Source organism: Mesoplodon densirostris, chromosome 5, assembly GCF_025265405.1.
Source record: "Mesoplodon densirostris isolate mMesDen1 chromosome 5, mMesDen1 primary haplotype, whole genome shotgun sequence".
Classification (NCBI taxonomy): Eukaryota; Metazoa; Chordata; class Mammalia; order Artiodactyla; family Ziphiidae; genus Mesoplodon; species Mesoplodon densirostris.
This window is the reverse complement of record NC_082665.1, coordinates 16272159-16297473: the sequence shown is the minus strand read 5'-3', so window position 1 is coordinate 16297473 and position 25315 is coordinate 16272159. Positions and strand designations below refer to the sequence as shown.

The 25315-nt window shown below is 35.5% G+C and overlaps 1 protein-coding gene across 2 annotated transcripts in view; it reads right to left on the bottom strand.

The window, feature by feature from the left end:
- Window positions 1-25315, bottom strand: part of LTN1 (listerin E3 ubiquitin protein ligase 1) — a 67497-nt gene that overhangs the window by 15653 nt on the left and 26529 nt on the right. For both annotated transcript variants that reach the window (XM_060098589.1, XM_060098588.1), the window contains 16 exons: window positions 24652-24825; window positions 23472-23662; window positions 22605-22740; window positions 20954-21763; window positions 20386-20427; window positions 17667-17856; window positions 16902-17141; window positions 15905-16058; window positions 14976-15120; window positions 14329-14515; window positions 12471-12630; window positions 11418-11522; window positions 5902-6044; window positions 1964-2099; window positions 1621-1765; window positions 249-462 (listed from right to left, as the gene is read on the bottom strand). In XM_060098589.1, the coding sequence (XP_059954572.1) occupies window positions 249-462; window positions 1621-1765; window positions 1964-2099; window positions 5902-6044; window positions 11418-11522; window positions 12471-12630; window positions 14329-14515; window positions 14976-15120; window positions 15905-16058; window positions 16902-17141; window positions 17667-17856; window positions 20386-20427; window positions 20954-21763; window positions 22605-22740; window positions 23472-23662; window positions 24652-24825 (3172 nt within the window). The remainder of the gene's footprint in view (window positions 1-248; window positions 463-1620; window positions 1766-1963; window positions 2100-5901; window positions 6045-11417; window positions 11523-12470; window positions 12631-14328; window positions 14516-14975; window positions 15121-15904; window positions 16059-16901; window positions 17142-17666; window positions 17857-20385; window positions 20428-20953; window positions 21764-22604; window positions 22741-23471; window positions 23663-24651; window positions 24826-25315) is intronic.

Below are 25315 nucleotides of genomic sequence, written 5' to 3'. Positions count from 1 at the left end.
GTTAAAAAAATCTATTCTTGTTATCTGAATTAGTATTATTTTAATTTTCAATGGTCTTCGGATGTCTTGCCATTTTTCAATTCTTAGCAGAAACATATATGATGCTTCTGAGATGCCAAGATTTCTCTCTGGCTCTTTTACTATTTTGTACTGTGGGACTTAAACATCCAGAGGTTTGTTTGTTTTTTTTTTAACTTTTCAACAAGTCATTTTCAATGAATCTCACTATTATTCCCTTTTTCACTTGCCTGTAACAGTCACCAAAAGAGGTAAAAGCAAACTGTGGATGCCTGGAGAAAAAAATTCTTTCCATTCACTGATTAGATTTACAGGAAGACTGCCAGTGGTATCCAGAGTTGTGGAATCAAAAAAAGCACTGAGTTCACAGGTCAAATCACAGCTGACACAGGCAAACAGTTGTACAAGTGGAACAGAATACAATGTCTGATTCTCATTTGTTGTCTGAAGAAACAAAAATTAAATAAGTAAGCAGACTTCTAGAATACTACAAATCAAGGCAATAAAGAAAAGTCCCTTTCATTTCTCTAAACTTGAAAAGAAGCAGGTGAAATGCATAGTCTCAGAAGACATTTATATATTTTATATCAAAATAACTTCGTTTCAAAATTAAATATTAGGAATTATCAGTAGAATCAATCCATTTATTCTGAAATGTTCTTTTTTATTTCTAAAACTATGAAAGAAAATATTATCAATTACATTTACCAAGTTGAGTACATTAAAAGCACTTTTATAATCTTCTCAGGAGCCCTATAGGAGCCCTAGTAATTGGGCATTGTTAAACTATTCTTTTTTTTTTTTTTTTTTTTTGCGGTATGCGGGCCTCTCACTGTTGTGGCCTCCCCCGTTGCAGAGCACAGGCTCCGGACGCGCAGGCTCCGGACGCGCAGGCTCAGCGGCCATGGCTCACGGGCCCAGCCGCACCGCGGCATATGGGATCCTCCCAGACCGGGGCACGAACCCGTATCCCCTGCATCGGCAGGCGGACTCTCAACCACTTGCGCCACCAGGGAGGCCCTAAACTATTCTAAAATAAAGAAACTGAGGCTCAACTAGGTAAACTTTAATACTCTAAGCCACACAGCTAACAGCAGGCAAAGCAGAGATTCAGACAAATTTAACCCTGACTGACTTGCTATGTGACAGCCCATAAGTATTACACATCTAGTTGCTTTGGGTCATAAAAAGAATACTAATTCCCTCTGAATTTGCTTAATCTTTAATGCATTACTCTGGCAATACTGAAACAGTACATTTTAAGAATAATTTAATTAGACCCAAAAGACCTAAAAACTTGTCATGAAAAGCTAAAACCTTAATGGGCTGTACTGCAAATATTATACCAGGATGAGCTAATGGAGAGAACATTTTAAAAGCAATTAGCAGATTTGCTACTGAATGATTTTGACAGACATTAAACCTCAATCATTTTACTGATCTGTCAAGTAGTAGCTGGTGTGGAACATATCTATGTAAAGTGTTTAAACGTTTGCAAAGGAGCTAACTACAATCATTACTTGAAGAAGATTAGCAAATAGTTCTGGTACACAGATATGCACGAAGACCCAGTAGCTGTGATGACCCAGCAGGTTAATTTACCTCCAACCAAGCCAACATGGAGCACATGATGAAGTCCCATTCACTCTCTGCCAAAGGAGATGAGCAGTATTTCAGAAATAGGGAAAGGAACCGGATTATTTCTATATTTACACCAAGTATCTCTGGACTTACTTCTGACAGATTACTATGATAAAGACAAAAACAAAAAAAAATTGAAGAATTATATAGACATTCAATTGGAAACATTTAAATTTCATATATTTACCACAGACTGACTGAAATGTCTACCATCTTATTGCTCTACAAAACTGTGACTATAAGATACATAATCTCAGTCCACATCACAAATAGAGGGAAAACAACTGTATAAAGTATTACCTACCAACTGAAAAGAAAAATATCTTCATGATCTTTCTTCCAGGTTATCAGAATTTTTAATATACCATGTAATAGCTCTCCATCATCTATGCTTTTGGTTTGCAGACAAGAATTGAAAATGGCGAGATGTCCAAAACCTCCTAAAGCAAAATAAAAAATTAAAAATGTTTTAAATTGTATTGTTACTATAAAAAAGAAAGTCTACTTTGAGATAGGTTAAAAACTTTCCTCAGAAGTGTCCAGGTTAAGAACTCTGAAAATTCGGGCTTACATGAAAGAGTAAACAAATGAGCTTATAAACTCTACAGGGCAGGGACCCTGTCTCCACAGCCAGCACAGAAAAGAAAGTGTGGAGGGGAAGCTGGGAAGCAAGTAAATGATACTGTGCATTAAACTAACCTATGCTACTTTTCTGTTTTCTTAAGTATACGACTTATTCAGCATACCTACCTCTCAAAAAACAAACCCTAGTTAGAGTGCAAAGTTAAATAAAGTTGGAAGATAGAACATACTATTTCATAATTCATATTCACTCAGTAAGCATCTACTATGTCTGGGAAGTTCTTAAGGGTCCCCTACTCTTTAGTATCCCTCGTGGCTCCTTATCCTTCAACTCTCAGCTTAAATACTGCCTCCACACTGAAATTCCCAAGTATACAAAGTATGCATCTCCTCATTTCTCTAATATCACTTATTTGTTGCCTTTATAGCATTAATGTTTATTTGTTTATTTTGGGGGGAGGAGCTCTACTTTTTTATTTTTAAAATTAATATACAATGTTATATTAGTTTCAGGTGTACAACATAGCTTTTCTGATATTTTTATACATTATAAAATGATCACCATTGCAGTAAGACCAGTTACCATCCATCACCATAGAAGGTTGTTAAAATATTATTGACCTTATTCCCTAGGTGTACATGTTTACTTATTTATTATCTTAATTATAAAGTAAGCTCCTTGAGAGCAGGAACCTTGTCTGTTTTACTTACCACTAGCATATGTCCCCCTAGCATGATGCCTGAGATGCAGAGACATTTATTTTGACTGACTAAATGAAGAACAAATAAATGAGTGAATACAAGGTACACTGTTAGATGCTGGGGAGCTGAACAAAATCCAGTCTATGAAGGGACTCATCTAGCAGTACTGGCAGACTTAAAAACAAATTAGAATATAATATGGACAAAAATTGAGAGCCCAGAACAGGAAATCAGATTGAGTCAGAAGAGGCTTCCTAAAGTTGGTGTGTGAACTGGGATTTATCAAAAGATCAAAGTCTGCAAGCCTAGAAAAGGAACACTCCAAGGAATGCTAAGGCACAAAGTTGTAAGAAAGTATAGTGTTCAAAATTCATGAGAATTTAGCATGGTCAGGGTCCAGGATGGAAGCAAAAGAGGTAAAACTGGAGAAATCAGTTGCAGTAAGATTGTAAAATGTCTTATAGGCCAAACTAAGGACTTAGGTTTTTACCCTGTAGGCAAATGGGAACCAAGGAAAAAAGCAAAAATTAATTAATTAATAACAATGTAATCTTCCTTTAAAGGCTGAGGAAGAATTTTTTTAAAAATCTTCCTGACAAAATAGAAGAGGCTCAAGTTTAATCAGAAACAACTGATCATCTAATACCTGAAAAGCATTTCTTAGCTAATTCTGTTTTGTCACTTTGGCTGGAAGAGCAAAATTGACTGTCAAATCTTAAAAACATTCCCCTTCCTGTTGGCCTCTGCACAGCTGGGCACCTCTGGTCTGTGTGAACAGCACATAATTGTGTGGCACCGCGGTCCTGTCTCCTGCCCCTTCCCCCTCTCTGCCATTCTTCAGTTATAACCCGTGCTGGAGAAATCACCTACACTTCCATCAGGTAATCCTCACTTCCATGCACTATAAGTTCAACTGTATCCCTGTTCCAGAACTGCAAATCCCAACCTAATCCCACAGTTTAACTACGTAAGTGAGCTCAACGGTAAAGCTTAATGCCACAAAAGTTTATTTTTGACACCGGCTGACCCTTTGTGCTAACAAGGCAATTCTGTTTCATTATGTTCTTTGATGGACATATTCTTCTTCCACTATTTCAAACTTTCCCTACCCTTCTTAAAATCTACAATCCAGTTTTTACTTATTAAATGACCTGAAGAGACATGAAGCCATGAAGTTCCCAACCCCCTCTATACCTACATGTGCTTCCATCCTACACCTCTCCTTATCTTGTCTTCACCTATACATGGTTGGTATCTTCTAACTGCTCTAGATCCAGCCCTACATGCCCTCCCCTCTCACCTTCTCACTGGGAGCTATCGTCAGTTATTCCGTCTCTATTTTCTATTCCCCCTCCATCCCCACAACATATATTTCCCCTTTGACCTTGTGTTCATCCCCAGCTTTCACCTCTCTCAACATCCCTTTCTACCAAACATGCAGAACAGACTACCTGCTCCCATTTTCTCACCACTATTCATTCCAACAATGCCAAAGCCAATGGCTGAACTGTGGCATTTAACGGGTGATGAATATTACCTAAACCTCTGCTTTTGCTTATTTTTTAAAATCTTTAGTCCTTATTCTCAAATGTGCCTCCATCCACATACCTATTAAATCTATGTACTGGTGTTCCCTTGATGTTCTCTTTTCACTCTTCACTCTCCCTAAACAAGCTCATACTCATTTACAGGTTACACTATCACCTACATGACATGGACTTTGAAAGCAGTATTTCCATCCAGCTAATAGTCTATTGCTTACTGACAATCTCCATTTTAGTATTTATTCCGAAAACACCTTAAGCTAATGTGTCTAAAACTCAACATTAGCTCCCTGTATACTCCTTCCCCATCCTCCTTCCAATCCTCAAGTCTCCTATAGGGTTTCCTATAAGGCCTAATGGTACTTCCATATACCCAATCCAGAAATATAATCACAGAACCCCATCAATTCTACTTCCTACGTCTTTCATTTCCTTCTCCCCTCTTCCATCTGTGCCTTGATTCAAGCTCTCTTATCTCTCATCATTATTCCCATAGCTCTCTACCTAGTCTTCTACCCCTAATCTCTTCTCTCACATTCACCCTTCACACAGTTGTCAAAATAATCTTTCTAACGTAAATGTGATAGTCTTACTACCTTCCTGCCTAACTTGGGCCAATAGCTCACCTCCTACCACTTAAAGTCCAAACTCCATAATGGACAAAACAAGGCCTTTATGATCTGTTCTTCAAAAATCCATATTCTTGTGCACCCTAACAGCTCTGTCCCCAACTTTCTACCTTAAATGCCAACCAAAATGAACTATCTGCATTCTCCTATGTTTTTGTGTACCTGGAATACCTTTCCCAACCGTGTCCATACGGAAAACTATCTTTCATCGCTCTGTTGAAATATTTCTTTGTGAAATAGCCAGAACATCTCAAAACAGAGTGGAAAACTCCTTTTCTGCACTTCCACACATGACATCTTTTTGCTATGTCAGTTAACATACAACTTTATGTCTATCTTCTCTACAAAAGGAACTGCCATATAGCCAGGGTCAGTAAGTGCTTGTTAAATTAATAAGCAAATGAACTAATAGAGTACAGAATGTCCGAAAAGTTTAAAACATAACAAAAGCTGTTCCCTCTTGTGCCTTTGTAAGTTCAATCACTGGTTGACTAGGGAGAGATGACGCATAGCTAAAAAAAGCTATACATGGAAAAGAAATGATTAGAGGATATCTGTGGTTGTGAATCTTCCCGTAAGGCTGCAGCATTCCTGACCTGCAAAATGGTAACAGCCACTCTCCATTGACACTCGTCCTACTGAGTCAACTTGTTACACAGCAAAAGTATAAACTAGGAAAAAAATTAACTATAATTCATCTCTGCTAGATTTGGATTTAGATATTAAGAAACACTTCTTTCATCTCAAGCAATAATTAGTGAAATATTTATTACCAAGCAACTAACCATTGATACTGCAAACATCTTCCTTGGTCCAGGCCAAAAGGGCAGGTATACATTGAGCAATGAATTCTTTCTTGTCTTCTTTTGACAAAAATGGACAGAGACTTTGAATGGTATGCATGTTACCTTCTGTTAGTGGAAAAAAACTGTTTAAAGAACAAAAAAAAGGTATGAATTATATTTACCCTAAATATTCAGTTATTTCAGAAAATTCTTCTTATTCAGACTATTCAGAAAGACTAATATTTCCACTATATAAAATAATTGTAGAGGAAAAAAAAAGAAACTAGGAAAGAGATTGACACTTGCTGATTCTGGATGACGAAACTGTGGATAATTATTTTTTGCTGCTTCTCTTTTTCACATGTTTCTAATTTCTAAAATAACTTTCCCCATGTATAATTTTTTAAAATTATACAATACATGATTATGCTCTCTTTAAGAGTCTACTGATTCAATTTAAAGAGTACCAGTTGCATGTTGTTTGTATGAACTGATATTCATATATGTGCATATATATAGTTGGGTTTTATTTACCTAAGTTTTGTATTATTTGCCACTTATACTTTGTAGATTGTCTTTTTTTAAAATATCTTTATTGGAGTATAATTGCTTTACAATGTTGTGTTAATTTCTGTTGTACAACTAACTGAATCAGCTATACATATACATATATCCCCATATCCCCTCCCTCTTGAGCCTCCCTCCCATCTTCCCTATCCCACCCCTCTAGGTCGTCACGAATCATGGAGCTGATCTCCTTGTGCTATGCAGCAGCTTATATACTTTGCATATAAGTATATACACTTCTATACTTTGTAGATTGTTTTACATCAGAACATATAGGTATAAAGTATTCTTTCTACTTATTTATTTAAAATTAATTAATTAATTATTCTTAGCTGCATCGGGTCTTCATTGCTATGCGCAGGCTTTCTCTAGTTGTGGCGAGCAGGGACTACTCTTCGTTGCGGTGTGCGAGATTCTCATTGCAGTGGCTTCTCTGGTTGCGGAGCACCGGCTCTAGGCATGTGGGCTTCAGTAGTTGTGGTGTGCAGGCTCAGTAGCTGTAGTGCACCGGCTTAGTTGCTCCGCGGCACGTGGGATCTTCCCGCACCCGGGCTCGAACCTGTGTCCCCTGCAGTGTCAGGCGGATTCTTAACCACTGCGCCAACAGGGAAGTCCATTCTTTCCAATTTAAAGCTACATAACTAGATTAAAAACAAAACCAGGGATTTCCCTGGTGGCACAGTGATTAAAAACCTGTCTGCCAATGCAGGGTACTCGGGTTCGAGCCCAGGTCCGGGAAGATCCCACGTGCCGCAGAGCAACTAAGCCGGTGCATCACAGCTACTGAGCCTGAGCTCTAGAGCCAGTGAGCCACAACTACAGAGCCCGCGTGCCACAACTACTGAAGCCCGAGCGCCTAGAGCCCGTGTTCTGCAAAAAGAGAAGCCACTGCAATGAGAAGCCCGCGCACCACAAGGAAGAGTAGCCCCCGCTCGCTGCAACTACAGAAAGCCCGTGCGCAGCAACGAAGACCCAACACAGCCAAATATAAATTAAAAAAGAAACCCCCAAATATTCCACACTATCATAATTTAACTATTTCCCTATTAGTGGACATTTAGGCTTCTCCCCCCACATTTTTGCTCTTACAAATAATGCTGTAATAACTGTCTTTGAGCAGATACTATTCTGCATATGTGCAAATACCTCTTTAGGCTAGATTCCTGGAAGTAGAATTGCAAAATCAAAGGATTTGAGTGTATTATATTTTGATAATTTCAAGTTGCTTTTCAAAAAAGCATAATCAATTTACATTTTCACTAAAAATGTACAAGTTTGGTTTGCTGCACACTTAATGACTCTTTTTAATTCCTGGCAATATGGTAGATAAAATGTACTACTTTTAATTTGTATTTCTTTCGTATTTCACATTTCATAAATGAATTATCTTTGACTATTTCATCTATGAATTACCTGTTCAAGTCCTAGACACATTCTTCAATTTGAATAGTTTTATTAATAGAAGCTATTTATATATTATGAATATTAATTCTTTATTAACTTGCAAGTGTTTCCTTCCATTTTGCCACCTGCCCTTTAACCTTTGCTTACTGTACTTTTATCATACAGAAGTTTCTTTTTAAATTGTGGTAAAATACACATTATGTAAAATTTACCATATTAAATTGTACAGTTCAGCAGTGTTATGTTCATTCACACGGTTGTGCAACCAATACCCAGAACTTTTTCATTCACAAAATTGAAACTCTATCCATTAATTAAGAACTCTTCATCTCCCTTCCCCTCAGCCCCTGACAACCATCATTCTACTTTCTGTCTCTATGAATTTGACTATGCTAGGTACCTCATATAAGTGGAATCATACAGTATTTGTCTTTTTGTGACTGTTTTATTTCACTGAGCTTAAGTCCTCAAGGTTCATCCACATTTTTTTTAACATCTTTATTCGAGTATAATTGCTCTACAATGGTGTGTTAGTTTCTGCTGTATAACAAAGTGAACCAGCCATACATATACAAATATCCCCGTATCTCCTCCCTCTGGCATCTCCCGCCCACCCTCCCCATCCACATTTTAACATGTCAGAATTTCCTTCCTTTTTAAGGCAGAATAATATTCCATTATATCCATTATATGTATATACCACATTTTTGTTTATCCATTTATCTGTTGATGGACACAAAGTTTTGTTTTTACAGTCAGATATCTATTGTTTCTTTTATGGATTCTGGGTTTGTGCTTTGCTTAAGATCTTCCCCATGCCAAGATTATACAGTCTCATTTTCCCCTAATACTTTTATAGGTCTGTTCTTTACATTTAGTTTTCATCTGGGCTTTACTTTTATGTATAATGTAAGGGAGTGGGTCTCATAATTTTTTTCAAACACCTGTCCAATTTTCCTAATGTTATTTATTATTGACTCATCTCACTGATTTGAAAGACCACCTGTATCAAAAACTAAATTTTCATATATGTGTGGACTGGTTTCTGGACTCTATATTTTGATCCAGTGATCTGTGTGTTCACCAATTTCATACTGCTTAATTATTATTTTGGTAGGGCAAGTCCTTTTCACTTTTCTCTTTCATAAATGTCCCAGCTATTGTTAAGCATTTTCTTCCTTCAAATGCATACTATGTTTAGAACAGTGTGTCAAGTTTTTCAAAAAATGCTATTGAAATTTTGATTGACATTACACTGAAATTATAGATACAACAATTTTTATAATTTATCTTCCCACTTTCTTTTGTGATCTTAAGTTTTACAATTTTAAATTTTTGTTAAATTTATTTCTGGTATTTACAGTTTTGTTGTCATTGTGAACAGAATTTCTTTTTTCCTATGCCATTTTTTAACTGATTATTACTGGTGAATAAGAAAGATATTGATTTCTGTATGTCAAGTATATGTCCATCTCATTTGTAATTAGTTTTAATAGTTCTTTAGTTAATTCCCTATGACTTTTATAATCAGAAAAAAATTAAAAATTATGCTGAATAAAAGAGGCTAACATCAGGACTTCCCCGGTGGCATGGTGGTTAAGAATCTGCCTGTCAATGCAGGGCACACAGGTTTGATCCCTGGTCCAGGAAGATCCCACATGCCGTTGAGCAACTAAGCCCGTGTGCCACAACTACTGAGCCTGCGCTCTAGAGCCCACGAGCCACACCTACTGCAGCCCATGCGCCTAGAGCCCGTGCTCCGCAACAAGAGAAGCCACCGCAATGAGAAGCCCATGCACCACAACGAAGAGTAGCCCCCACTTGCCGCAACTAGAGAAAGCCCATGCACAGCAACAAAGACCCAACGTAGCCAAAAATAAATTAATTAATTAAATTACTTTAAAAAAAAGCTAACATCAAAAGATCATATGCTATATGACTCTGTTTATATAACATTCCTAAATGATAAAATTATATAGAGAACAGATTATTGTTTGCCAGAGGTGAGGAGAATGGTAAGAGGGGAGGTGGCTGAGGCAAGAAAGAGTAACATAGGGGATCCTTATGATAAAACTATTCTGAAAAAAAAAAAAAAAACAACTATTCTGTAGCTTGTAATGTAGTGGTGGTAACCCACACAGAACACACACACAAACACGTGAGTGCAAGTAAACTTGGTTGTGAAATTGTACTAACGTTATGCAAACTGGTACCACTGGAAGAAACTGAAAGAAAGGTACATAGAATTTCTTTGTATTTTTTATAATTGCATGTGAACCTATAATCCATATTAGTAACTGAACTCAAAATAATATATTTAGGACTACCCTGGTGGCACAGTGGTTAAGAATCCACCTGTCAATGCAGGGGACACAGGTTCGAGCCCTGGTCCGGGAAGATACCACATGCCACGGAGCAACTAAGCCCATGGGCCACAACTACTGAGCCCGCGCTCTAGAGCCAGTGAGCCACACCTACTGAGCCCACGTGCCACAACTACTGAAGCCTGTGCACCTAGAGCCCGTTTTCTGCAACAAGAGAAGTCACCACAATGAGAAGCCCGTGCACCACAATGAAGAGTAGCCCACGCTCATCGCCAACTAGAGAAAGCCTGTGTGCAGCAACAAAAACCCAATGCAGCCAAATAAATAAATTTATATATATATATATATATATATATATAAATTCTGCTAAAAAATAGTAATAATAAATTTTTTTAATTTTTAAATAAGATTAAAAATATCAAAATTTAGCTTACAACTCTACTGTACCAGAATACATACATACACACACACACACACACACACAATTTCTGAATTCTTCTTGGTAAATCAGTAAATTCAAAATGCCTCTTGGCAAATTTCAGCTAGGTGTTTAATTCGAATGTTCAGCTTCTCTAGTATGATCAACTCTAGTAAATCTGTAGTATGTCCAATCTTACTATTTGTCTTAAGAACACATTTATTGCATTTTTAGAATATACTTCAATAGGATGATCCTTATTTAAGAGTAAGTAACCTTTTTTTAATTTATTTTTTTAATTTATTTTTTATTGAAGTACAGTTGAATTACAATGTTGTGTTTATTACTGCTGTACAGCAAAGTGACTCAGTTATACATATATATACATTCTTTTCATATTCTTTTCCATTATGGCTTATTACAGGATATTGAATAAAGTTAAGAGTAAGTAACTTTCCTTATCATTTCCATTTAGCAAATAAAGTGATGCAAGGATAGGGAAGGGGAAAAGATAGATTTTACCAGAGAGATTTCTGGGGAAAAGAAAACAAGTTTATGAAATGCTTATTATTTAAAGCACGTATAAAATTCCTCAACAAAATGTTATAAGGTTAAAAATGCTTATTAAAAAAAAGACGTGTCGCAACCTAATGCAATTTAAATTGTTAAGTCTCATTGTCTTTAATTTCCTCATTTCCTAAGTCTTGTTTTCCTGATTCATTAGAGACTGTTTGTTAGTTTGGGGTTGCCAAAGTGACCACTCATAATAAATTTCAAAGTAAAAGTATTTTCAATAAGAATACCCTTCTTTTCTCCTATAATGCCGTTTTACTTCATCAGATGAAACACTTCGGGAAAGGATCAACTTAGCAATAATAAGAGACCAAAGGGTGCCATTTTCCCTGGATCTAAAAGAGGAAAAAAAATTCTGTTTTTAAAGTGAACTTAAGATTTTTAAACAATGCTTACCTGGATTCCTTTTACAGAACTAAATAAATCACCTTGTAAGGGTATCAATTCACACAGCACTTCTGCACCCAAACAACTGCTGTTACCAAAAGGATTGGGAACTTAACTTCTGAAACTCCTTTACAGCTGATATTGAGCTCTCATCCAAGGCAATCCCAAAGCCCCTCAAGTTCCAATAGGGGAGATGACCTTAAAGATTAAGCTTGAGGACCAGAGGTTGCAGCTGGAAAGAGGACATATCCCAGAGGGCACCGAGGATTGTTGAAGTTGAGAAAGCAAGGAGGTATTGATATCCACTGAGGAAAATTCTGAGTGTCAAGTATGTAGAGTGGGACTGGAAAGGAAGACCTGTTCAGCCTGGGGCCTCTGATACTGCAAAGCATATGAAAAATACTACACGCAAGTGAAAAACTCTTCAAGAGAGCAGTTCAACACAGTAATTTCAATGAGCTAACCATCAAACTGCTATAACCTCTACAACAACTCTATTTTCATACCTACTTCCTCGTCTAGGGGAGAGGGTTTTGTGGTTATGATATTAAGACACACCTGCAACAACATGCAAGGTAAAAGGTTAAATTTAGAGTAGTGGAAGGATAGGTTACATATGACAAATTAAAACAACTTCTACAGAATTCTATTTCTTTCATTGTCATCCAGCCCCTGAATGTATTTATGGATTTAATAACACAGGCAAAGTCCAAATATCTCACCAGAAGAGTAAATCAAGTACTTAGGATCCACAAAGTATTTATCATTAAGAATTGGGATTAATTTAGATAAACCCTCTGATTCAAAGATTAGCAATGAAGTGGGCTTACATTGTAAAGACACAAGCCATAACCTAGCAAAAGTCATAAAAAATGGAAATTGAAAGAGATTCTTACCTGTTAAATAACAGCTGCAAAAGGCCAGAAGTATTACCAAGTCCACATAAGTTATCATATGTAATATTCAATTTTTGAAGCATTTCACAAAATCCAGTTAGAAAAATAGGTGGATTGTCTAATTCTTCATACCACTGCAATGAATAGAGCAGTTCTGCAACTAACAGAATGGACAACACATTATTGAGTATACTTTGTGAACAGACCTTTGAATTGTTTTCACTTGTTCCCCCCATTCCCTAACATTGTTTTGCCCACTAATTTCAAAATATCTATGAACTGGGACTTCCCTGGTGGTCCAGTCGTTAAGACTCTGAACTTCCAACACAGGGGGCGCTGGTTCAATCCCTGGTCGGGAAACTAAGATCCCACATGCTATGTAGCACAATCAATCAATCAATCAATAATCTGTGAACTGATTTTCCACTATTTTATGTTCAAGTACGGGGAACTAAGATCCCACATGCCATATAGAGCAGCCAATCAATCAATCAATCAATCAATAAAATATCTATGAACTGATTTTCAACTATTTGATGTTCAACTATAATGAAAGTTGAGAATACCTGATACAAAATATCACTCCTCTCCCAAACATTACTTGGTCCCTTTTCTGATTAGTTAAGAATGTGACAGTAACCTAAGTTATCAGAGAGAGATACTGGAAGAATCCTACTAATTCCTACTATTTTTGCCACAAATAAGAAGTTGCACCCAGGATAAACAACTATGGGACCCAAGACCTGAGAAGTTGAAGTCAATGTGTTAAGAAATGGGAGAGAACACGATCTAGTACACAGGGCATGGGCCTCAGTGACAGACTAGTCTGGATTCAAATGAGCTGCACACATCGTTATCAGCTAGAATAATACAAATCTACCTCACGGGACTACTGTGAGAAGTAAATGACCAAGTATCACAAAACCTGGCATGTCACAGGTTTTCAATACATAATTAGTCACAACTCTCTTTTATAAAGCCAGGTATGGATTTTGGAGTTAGAAGACTTGGAACCTGGTTCAAAAATCAAATCCCATCCCTTGCAAGTTCCAGATATGAAAAACAACAAAAATTATTACTCTTATTTCCATTGTTGTTTTTGGACAGATTCACTCTGTGAGCAAAGAGCAGGCTAATCTCCTCGACCTCAACTGCATGCGGAGTTCGCTCACCACGAGAGGTGTCCAGCTTTCTTCCACAGAGCGCAACATTCTCCTCCGCTAGTAACTGTACTCAGCTGAGGGCTCACAATCAAGACTGATACAGGAATTATGCAAGTCCTCCATCTTTCAGGCCATTTTGTACAGGCCACACTGCTACCTACAATTCTACACCATTTCCTGAAATGGGGGAATTTTTAAATCCCTTTGAAATTCAACATTTGAAGCTCCACTTGCTGGGAAAAAAATTATTGCCCTATACAAAGGTAGATTGATTCAAAAATTAATTGAAAGTTCAGAATCCTTGATGAAATACAAGACTCACTTAACCATTTTCTTTAGGGTTATGTGCCATAGGATATGCCATAGGATATTGATGTCATGCCAGCTAGAGTAACATCTTACACCAAATTCTGCTCTATTGCTAACAAGACTACAACAAGATATTCAGTATGATTCCATTTGATTTGCAATTTAACATTCATCTCTTAAGTGTCCTCAAGTTTCTCATTGCCAAAATAATTAAAAGGAGCTGAGGATTTTTGATTCTTTCAAGATTTAGATTGAAGTATAATGGAAATTATTTCAAAATTACATTTTAATTACTTCAAGATTTATGTTTATATGTATTTATCTGAATACTCATATATACTTACTTATGTTTATATGTATTTATCTGAATGCTTATATATACTTACTTATTTTCTCAAGCTCATTATTTTCTAGGACTATTTCCTTTTTCAGTGCAACTAATATCATTTTGCTCAATAATGCTGAAGTACACAAATGGCTGGGAAGTTTCTTTGTATCTTGTTCTTTAAAATCTGTTTTGAAACACTCATAATTCAAACTCAGTCTTCCTTCTAAAAGAGGTCTATGCAACCACTGCAAAAAAAATACATTAAATTATACACAAAAGCATTCAATAGTTCAATTAATTACTACCTCTGCAATTAAGAAGGGAACAAAAATAAAGTTATTAAAATAACTTCAAAATGTTATTAGAATAACTTCAAAAATGAAGCTATTGCTAGTTTTCTAGTAAAACCACAGAAGCCTAGAAGTTTGGTTTCTATGAACAGAAATTATCAACGTGTGTGTTTCTTTAGGATTCCTTCAGGACAGAGCAAGGTCTTATTTACCTTGTACCATGGTAACTGCCAAGTGTCAACTGGTATCTTGCAAACAGCAAACACCCAACACAGGAGCATTCAAAGGCAGAAACGCAAAGTAAGATACTCATTTCATTTACTTTTTTTCTTCCCCAGAATAAAATTAAAATATTTAAGCGTGCATGAAATCCAAACTTCAGAATAAAATAAGTACTCTCCAATCTCACACATACCTGCATAGGAAGAGACTGTCTCATCTTTTCCCATTCGCTGTTGTCTGGCATTACACTTCCAATATAAACTCCCAGAAGATAAGTATCTTCACTCTCTAGAAGCACATTTAGCAAATCATCAACAGCAGACAAGAGGACCTGAAGACTGAAAATAATGCAAATAACTTAACCACTGCAGTTATGTTATAACCAATTTGAACACCCTGGTATACATTAAATACCCTACGGCAGATAACAGTTTACCTGAACAGAAAAGACAATTCAAAATTAAAGTAAATGGCCTCTCCACCCTCCCCTCGTGACTTACACACAACCAAACAGGGGATTTTATTCAACATTTTATAATTGAAATCAAGTGCTGCTTCTATTTCAGAATGAAGGGGAATGACCTATTTCAGATCAGATATTTCTGAAATATAGCTACTTTATTCCATGAAAAGAGTATGATAATCAGAAAAAGATTTAACTCAACCCCAGTAGCTCTGGATGCATTCTCTTAGTTTTCATTTTTATATATGGATTTAGGCATGAAATGTGAAATACATCCGCAATTCAACCCCTTACAACAGTGGCTACCAGACTCCCCCAAAAAATAAACAATGAAGGACAATCATTGTCTGTGGTGGCCATAAGGGTTTACGGTTACAATCCATACCAGCCTAAGACACAGGACAGCACCCCTATCACATCACTGACCATAAATTATTATGGTCAAAACAAATCACTCTCCAATTAATTGAGCTTAAATGTATGATCATTAAAACAAAATCCTTTTGGAAAAATCTGTTTGGATCTTCCCTTAGAATCCTGTAGATTTCTTATATAACAAGTCATTTTTCATAGGTACTCACACTAATCACGGAATCTTATTAAGGACAATGATCAATTATTAAAGAGATACTCTGCAACTGAGCACAAAAAAAGGTTACCTTGTGATATCCAATGATGAAGACTGAACTTGGTTTTTCAGCCACAGAGCAGATAAACGTAGGAAGGTACTCTTTTTATATGTGTCGCCAGTTTGATGGACCAATAAATTCACACCAGAGAGCCAAGTATTTTTCAGTTTACTGATAAGAAAGTCTAAAATCAAGATGTCAACAGTGATTCATAATCCCTACGAAGTAACTATAATCAGTACAAAATGTCTGACAAAGAACTCATTGCAGATCTGAGATTTGTAAGGTACCATTAAGAAAACATAAAATTACTATTCAATGGCTAAAACAAAACAACTATGTCATAAATATGCAATAATATAAGCTAACTCATGCCATATAAATGTAAAAATGCTAAGATTTTTAAAGTCAGCTTTTTTCTGCTCTGAACTTATTTATAAGAGAGTTGACCTTTTGGAGATATGAAAAATATTATACCTTTTCCAAATAGAAAAGTTAGTATTAAAGAAAGGGTTGGGTAGGAGGGCTCTCCATTAACAGCATTTTTTTTTTCAAGAGTATTTTTTTACATTGCTTTCACAAGTAAGTCTGAATTAACATATAAGACAGGAATATAGTCCTTAAAAAGGGAATCTCAATTTCATTTTACTATACACCAAGATCGAATGTCTTTAACTATAAGAGAAGAAGGTATTAATGTCCCCCTTTATGAATATGGAAACTGAGGCATCAAGAAATTAAACAACTTGCGAGAGCTACTGAGTGAAGGAGCTAAGATTCTAACTCATCTATCATGGCCCCTTCCAAAACTGTTTCCTTGATATCAAGTAAAAACTTTAGATATAATGTCTACATACATCTTTAACTTGGTTTCTAAAGCTGAAAGTATTTAAGATTTGTAGTCCTTTACTCAAAATGCTTTCAAAGTTCAAACACATTATGATTCAATTAATAAAGCCTGGGCACTTACACTATGAAGGTCAGAGCCGGAGATTCCCAACAAAACATTTGAGCAGTAGGCTATTACCTGGCAAATGTGTTTTTTCTTTGCTCTCAGCACACAACTGAAAGAGAGTTAACAATAAATCTTCAGATGATGGCATTAGCAAGCATCCTTTTGCTGAGCTGAAATAGTTATAGGCCACATCACAGATAAAAGACACTGATGAGTCATTATTTTCAGCTTCTGACAATTTCTTTGCTTTGGATAAAGTTTCATGAAGTTTAACAATAATTCTTTCAACATATACTTCTCCAATCAAGTAATCTACAGAAAAAAATTCAAACAGACAAAATACAAGAAACATTAACAGTGTGTTTTCCTTTTTTTAATCTTTGCTTTTTATTTTTTAACCAGTGTATTTTAATACTTTACTTGGGGTTAATATTCCACCTTGGTCTCTCCATGTGTTTTTTTTTTTTTAAAAAAAGGTGTTTATGTTTTATATAAAAGAAAACCACATCAACAAATCAATCTGTTCCCCACGCATAAACGCCCTCACATTAAAAAAAGCTATTCTAAATTAGTAAAAAAGCAATGCTACACAAAATTAGAGTGAATGGCTAAATTCAAAACCCTTTAAAATATAAACCTAAAAGTATTAAATATCTTCCAAGTCATGTTACAGAGATTTATAAACATTTAGGGTGCTTACAAAATTCAGATATTTGAGTGAACTAAACCTTGTTATTCTCAACTAATATTATGCAAACTGAGCAGCATGGAATCCTCCCAAAAGGTGAAAAAACTACTCCCTCCCTACTAAAAAACAAAAGCCATATTTTTACCTACCATTTTTAACATGTTGGGATAATACCAAGCTTAAAAGAGACCATCTTTCTGAGAAGTAAGATTCAGAAGATACTGTGGATTCCAAGTCCTTATTACAAAGATGATCTGCCAAGGTTACCAATTTCTCGCCAAGGATATCTCCTTTTAGCCAAGGAGTTACTAAAGCATGTTTATCTGAACTAGAACATGCCTAAAACCATAAAATTAAAGCAAAGATTAGAAGATCAAAAAGCAGACTTGCCAAAGTATTACTTGTACCATATTACCTCCTTTCATCATCATGGCCTCAACATCATCCCCCATGCCTCCTCCTCAAGTTCTAAGAAGGCTGGTATCTTCCCCCCTATTCCCAACTAAGCCTTGCTTATGTACGCTTCCATGCTTTGTTCATGCTATCTTCCCAACCATAAATATTCCCCCTCTTCTTTATTTATCAAAATCACATCCATTATTTGAGATTTAGTATAAATCCCACCTGCTTTGTGAATTCTCCCCCATCCATACCAGCCCCTACTCATCACTGCTTTTCTCTGAATCTCTTGAGCACTTACTGGGTTGTATTATTATTTATAATGTTTCATCTGTGTATGTCTTGTTTCCAATGAGACTGTAAGTTCCTTGAGAGCAGAGACTGTCTTAAACTTCTTTGATACCTGCTATCAACACTGCAGATATGTTCAATGAATAATGAATGAACTTTAAAGACGGATTTTAAAATGCTCTACAAATATTAAATTTTTGTTCATTAATTTTGCTAAAATTAAAGAACAATTAACATATAATAGTGGTAAATTACTTCAATATGAACAGTGGGACTTATCATTTGCCCAAATTTTCTAAAATAGTTACTGGGGCAGATAGCTGACAGCAACTGGTTTATTTTCATGGGGTGGGGAAGCAAGGAAAAAAACTGTAAATCCACCCCCAAAAGCATGGTGATCCATGTTCCCAGAGCTTCTTTTGGTTTAAGGGCTGAGAAGAAAGGAATTTGCAACTTGGCTCATTTCAAAGCAATCTGGAAAAAAAAAAAAAAAAATCCAAGTGCAGATTGGGTAGTGCCCCCAAAACTGTTTTATCTCCTTATTTAAAAAATTGTAGGTAACGACAGCCTCTATTTTAGTCCAAGCTTTACCACTATTCTGGCTTTATGAACTTAGACAAAGCTCTTAACCAACCTGGGCCTATTTCCTAATTTGAAAAATGAAGGTTAACTTAGAAAATCTCTAAGGTTCTTTTTGGTTACAAAAGTCAGGTTTGTTTTTAAGGAAGCTGACTTTAGGACTCTGCTCATAAAGTATGAGGTTGCATAAAAACAAGAAAAACTAGAATTTAGATGGCTATAATATTGGCTTTCCTAAGATAGCTTACCAAATAAAACCAATCTATTTTATAGAATACTACAGAATCCAAAAAGCAAACTTCTGAATAAAATGTCTCTCAGGTTATTAAGACATGAAGTCCAACTTCTCAATGTTTTAACATATCCACAGAAAGAATCTAACAGGGGTTAAGGAGACTAGTTAGTCACAGAAGTACAGGAAGCAGACACTGGCTATGAACTTCCAAACACTGCCCAGGAAGAGGAGTCTGCCAAACAGATGTACCTGAACTACTGGCAGGTACATTCCTAAGTTGGAAATGGATATATCAATCTTTATCTTATCAAATTATTAACTATATACTTTTGCTCTGATTCTAGACTTATCAAGCAGCTTTCTCATAATTTGGCTTTTCATGTAGCCTGCCTATAGGAAGAGGAGGTACTGAATAAAGTAATTCAAATGGTGTGCCTAGTAAGTTATATTTCCCATTGAAAAAGAGTAAATTAATACTCTGTATTTATTTTGTAAAAATAAACTATTGGGGGAAATAGGGAGTTATTGTTTAATGGGTATAGTTTCTATTTTACAAGGTGAAAAGTTCTGGAGATTGGCCACACGATAATGTGAATAAACTTAACACTACTGAACTGTACACTTAGAAACGGTTACTATGGCAAATTGTATGTTTTTTTCAACATAATTTAAAAAGACAGAAAAAAGAAACTTGTAAATTAGAGTTCTGTAAGTAAAATTTTAAAATAATGAAAAAATTCTTTAAGAAAAGGAAGACTTCTAGGCAGCTAGTCATAACATTTCTATGGTTAGAAAAGTGTTACGTTATATCATTTACATCTTCATTCGGAAAGAATACTTAAGCCATTTAAAAATTTTTCTGAATTATGTTCCTTGATTTCTTTTTATTACTTTCATCACTAATTTTATTACTTAGTCAAATGGCAATTAAATAAAGGTGGGAAGACTTCAGTTTGCCTGTATAGTATTCCAGGGTAAAACAAACTTAATTTCCTGTTGCGTTCTACTCAAAGCTAGAACCATTCAACCCATTTCTACAGAAGAAAAAATAACTAGGATAAAAGCAGAAACCTTAGTTTAAAAGATAAACTAAGATAAATGCTTAACTCTTCCTTTGTTACCCACTAGGGAAGAGACACTGGATCTTCCAGAACCTGTTCATTCTTCCCTGATATTCCTAACCAGAAAAATAATACTATAGAAAGGTGAACACCATGGCTTCTCAAATTATGAGAAGAAAGTTACAATAATAAGGAAGTTCTCTAACAGAGACACCTGATCACATACCATTATGTGAATATAGCTGTGGTTTAATTTTTGTATACCTATAACTACAAAAAAAAGAAAAAAAATCTCTAAGATACCTTTTCAATGACCTGAAGAATAGAATTCCATTTCAGATCCACCTAAAATAAGAAAAAGAGAAACAATCTGCTAGAAAAAACAGTAACTGGTAAAACTTTTTATAAGTAAATGAAGTGACCATGGAACCACTACAAAACTAAAACTTTTTTTTTAGGGAGTCCAGCTTTAAAAAGTATGGACTGAAAGAACTTACCCTTTATTACCAAGCTTTTGTCATCTTAACATATTTACTCTTACTGAACAGCTACCCAGAAGTCTCACGTACTTCTCAATCCCAATCAAGAATATATTGTCTTTAAATTGACATTCATAGTTAAGAAACAATCCCAAAATAACCCCCATACAGGTCTCGTTCTACTCATCCATAATCAGTGTGCCAGTGTAAACCATTATAGTTTAAAAAGATACAGGGAACTCCCTAGTGATCCAGTGGTTAGGGCTCCATGCTTCCACTGTAGGGGGCACAGGTTTGATCCCTGGTCGGGGAACAAAGATCCTGCATGCAGGCATGCATGAATGAATGAATGAATAAATAAATGAAAATAAAAAGATACAGAACAGTAATACCTCAATTAGATCATCCAAGACAGCTTTTCTTTCCATATGACTATCACAGCAACAAAGGGCACTGTACAAAATGTCCACCAAGAAACTAGCATCCTTCCTTTGATCTTCATTTAGCCAACCTATTACTTTCTGGTATAAAAACTGTATCGCGGGATTTTTTTGTGCAAGTTTGGCTATTTCAAGAGGCTTGGCTTTGACAATACTCTGTTTTTCATCACCTAATAGCACTTTAAATACTTGGCTTGAAGAGAAGGAGTTGAGCAGAGTGGAAAGAAACCTTAGATGTTGCTCCGACTTTTGTTCATTGACATAATTAACACTCATTTCTGCTAGCTTACAGACTAAGTCTTCCAAAGGTTTTTTCCTTAGGGGTGATATAAGGTCTGAGCAACTGTGAGTGAGAGAAGGTTCAGCCATTAAGTCAGAGCCTTCACTATTCTCTCCTTCTGAGGAGACATATTTCTCATTCTCTTTATTACTTTCAGGCATCTCATCAGCAAACCTAACCTTACCAACGTTTTTTTTATTTAACTTCAGTGAGCTCTTTGGCTTCTGAAGGACCTGTAATAGATTAGAAACAGCCAAAACTGACTTAACATCGGTTTCTGGTTCATTGATTTTCTCAACACAGATCTCTGACAGTCTTTCCCAGAAATTCAGTAGCACTTTCTCTAAATTGTAAGCTGTTTTATCATCTTTATCCAAATCTGCTTTAGCTTCCCATGAACTTAAAGTTTCTGCCAAATGGTTAAATAGCTGCTCATCTTGCAATCTTGGGTCTTTGAGAACTGCATCAATAAAAGGAATCAACTGAAAGAGAAGGTAGAAATATTAAAGTTCAATTTTCAGGGAAAATAAAATTTAAACAAGGTATTTGTAAAACATTATAAATTTTCATATTTAATAACTGAAAAACATGAATTTTTCCCAGAACTATGAAAAGAGTTAATTTGAACCTGAAAATCATCTTCATATCATTCAAAGAGCCTAATGATTTCACTGTATCTCCCCGAATTACTTCTTTTTTATGATAATTGACCAAGATCATTGGTCATCAACTCTTTGCATCTTCTGAACTTATTCAAAGTTTTTTGCTTTTTTCTAAACCAATATGAAAGACATATAGGACCCACAGAATTCAGAATGCTTTCTCTTAAATTACAAAGAGAAATTAACTATATGAGACATCAACTAGGATCTGGGCTTATATAATCATATTAATTAATTTCCTACCATAAGGAACCATATTCCAGGACCTGCTCTCATCACTAGCTCTAAAAGCCAAGCACAATCGCTCACAAAAGGATAAATGTACTACATATTTTAGAAGGAACAAGATGATTATAATATAAACTAAAATACAAAATGTTGAAAATTGCATCTTCTAAATTGTTTTGCATTGCAACTCTCTAAAACAGAGTTTGTACAACCAGAGAGTGACTAGTACTTAGGCATTATGGTATTATGCTAACAACTAACAATACAGAAATTTTCATTTATTGGTCAGCAATACACATTACTTAATTTGTAAATCATAAAAATGAAATCTTTACAAGGAAGGCTAATTAATAAAAATGGCAACAAGACACAATGAGCTTGATTCTTTATAGTTAGTGTGCAAAGGCACTGATGATTTTTACATTATAAATACCTGATCATTGACGAGCATCTCTTCTATCTCTTCCTCACCTAAGTTTTGCTGCATTATAAAACGTAAGCATTCAAAAAAAGCAGATATTACTGCTGAGCACTCTGAAAAGCTGGTTTTGGTTCTTTCTGTTGATAGCCTAAGAAATAATAAATACCTGTGGCTTACTCCTTCATGAAAAAGAAAATAAGCAATACAAAAGTACCAAAATAAAGGCATAAAAAAGAATTTCTAAAAATAAAATTCTTCAATGAAAAACTAAGAACAACCAAAATACAGCCTGATTAGAATATAAACTTGAAGAACTATGAAAAATAGCATCTCTTCAAAATGTATCAACAGAAAATAACATATTTACCTCTTATTCATGGACCAATCTACCTGCAAATCTCAAAGAGAGAATTTAACCAAATAAAAATAATACTGTAGTGGAAAAAAAAATTTAATCATTACTAAAACTGGGTATCTTTTACTTAGTTCAACAAATACACTGAAATGACGTTTTAAGTGTGACTTTAAACAGCTATTATATTTAAGTTAATGGAAAAGTTCACTGGTTCATTTTCTGCACTCGGGCATTTGTATTTATCAACATACCAAAATATGGGTCATTGAAAAAGAGCCTATTTCCACCTAAGGGCCTTGCCATAATTTATCTCACTTTCTGCTGCATACTACCATGGAAGTCTTGAAAGTACCCAAAAAAAGAATTCCAATTGTAATTCTCTGAAAACTTTAGAAGTGTTTACCGAACAGCAAAACAATTTGGGGAAATTTACATATGACAATAACAAGTATGTTGTTCTGCCCATTTATGAAAATAAGAAAACATCTATTTTGCTTTAAAGGTCAAGAATTTAAATTCCTTACCCTGCAACTAGGGAGGTGAGAAAATTTTTGAAGAAATCCAACTTTGGATCTGTAATAGACTGAGGGAGTCTGCTGATAAATGGCAGAAGATAAGGATATATGACAGCAGCCAGACCCCGACCTCCTTCACGAACCATAGCTGACAGCTTGGGAAACACACTTTTTTTTGCGTTTACATGAAGCCAACAGTCCTTCCCAAAAAAAAAAAAAGATTATAATAATAATTAGAGATCATAAACATACATTTCCCAATTAAGAGAAAAGACACAGACTCTCAAATAAAAATCAAGTATTCTACCTACAGAGGGTCAAAATCTCTCACCACCATTAAAAACTAAAAGTCTGAAATTATAAGAAATTTATTACATTTAGTAATTATGTATACAACATGCTTCCAGGACAATATTGATCAGAAATAACTATTTAGGGACTTCCCTGGTGGTCCAGTGGTAAAGAATCCACCTTACAATGCAGGGGACGTGGGTGCGATCCCTGGTCAGGGAACTAAGATCGCACATACTGCGGGGCAACTAAGCCCGCATGCCACAACTACTGAGCTTGCACACCTCAACTAGAGAGCCTGTGTGCAGTAAACTACAGAGCTTGCACACACTGGAACACGTGCGCCACAACTACAAAGCCCATGTGCCCTGAAGTCTGCGCACCACAACTAGAGAAGAGAAAACAACCCGCATGCCACAACTAGAGAGAAGCCCGCACACAGCAACGAGAGATCCTGCATGCCTCAATGAAGGTCCCACGTGCCGCAACTAAGGCCTGAGGCAGCCAAAAAAGAAGTAATATTTAACTGAAAAGATTTCTATAAAAGCTGCTTTCTAAACTAACAACAACAAAAAAAAACCCTGCTTTCTAAAAGGGACAGCAATATTTAATCGTAAATATAATATTCAGATATGTTGATTTCATTGGGCCATATAAGTTTAAAGGATATTGATATTGACTAAACTGAAAATAAAATAAAAATGCTCTACCATTTTATAGTCAGTTTAAGACTTATACAAAGTTTTGGATTAAATATTTTATTCCCAAGAAAGCATTTTTCTAGCAAGTTTTAAATATTACAATCTGATAGGCTCTCTCACATGGTATCTAAGGCTTCTAAAATACAACTAAGAAGACAAATATTCCCAGCTGTATTAAATGTACCTCTTTAACCTACCTCAATAGTTGTAAGTGTGTAAAGCACAGCTTCCCAGAGAGCAGGGCATACAATGGGGTCACTGTCATCAATGCTAAGAAGGACAGATGGGCTCACTTTGGATGCTTCATCTTTCATCAGCTGTGGAGTACGCTGGCACAAAGCAGAAACTAACTCAAAATAGGCTGAGCGGATCTGAAAGAAAAAACGGAAAGCTGAATAGAAACTAAAAGCCTAGTCAAGGTATGATAAAATTTTATTTATGGTAATGGCAGGTAGGTTATTATTATTAACCATTCCATTAATAAAACTAAAGGGGCTAGAAAAAATACTTTTTAAAAATCTTAAGAACACCACAGAGCTTAAAAGACATTAGGAATTACCCAGCCAAAAGTGAAGGCAGAAAGAATTCAACTTTCTATTTCTTTGGCTCAAGCAAATACAAATCCTCTCTAGTGTAAGAAGCCTTCATCTGGGGGCTCAAATTATCCCTATAAATATACTAGTCAGCACAAAGTTAAAAACAGCTAAAAAAAAATAAGACACCATAAGCCACTATGCAGAAACAAAAGATAACAGAGACCTGAGACTTTAAATCTTATAATTATCTATCAGTTACAAACTCCATATCAACAATGTTTATTATATTTAAAGAAACAAAAGTTTAAAGAAATTTGAAAGGAAA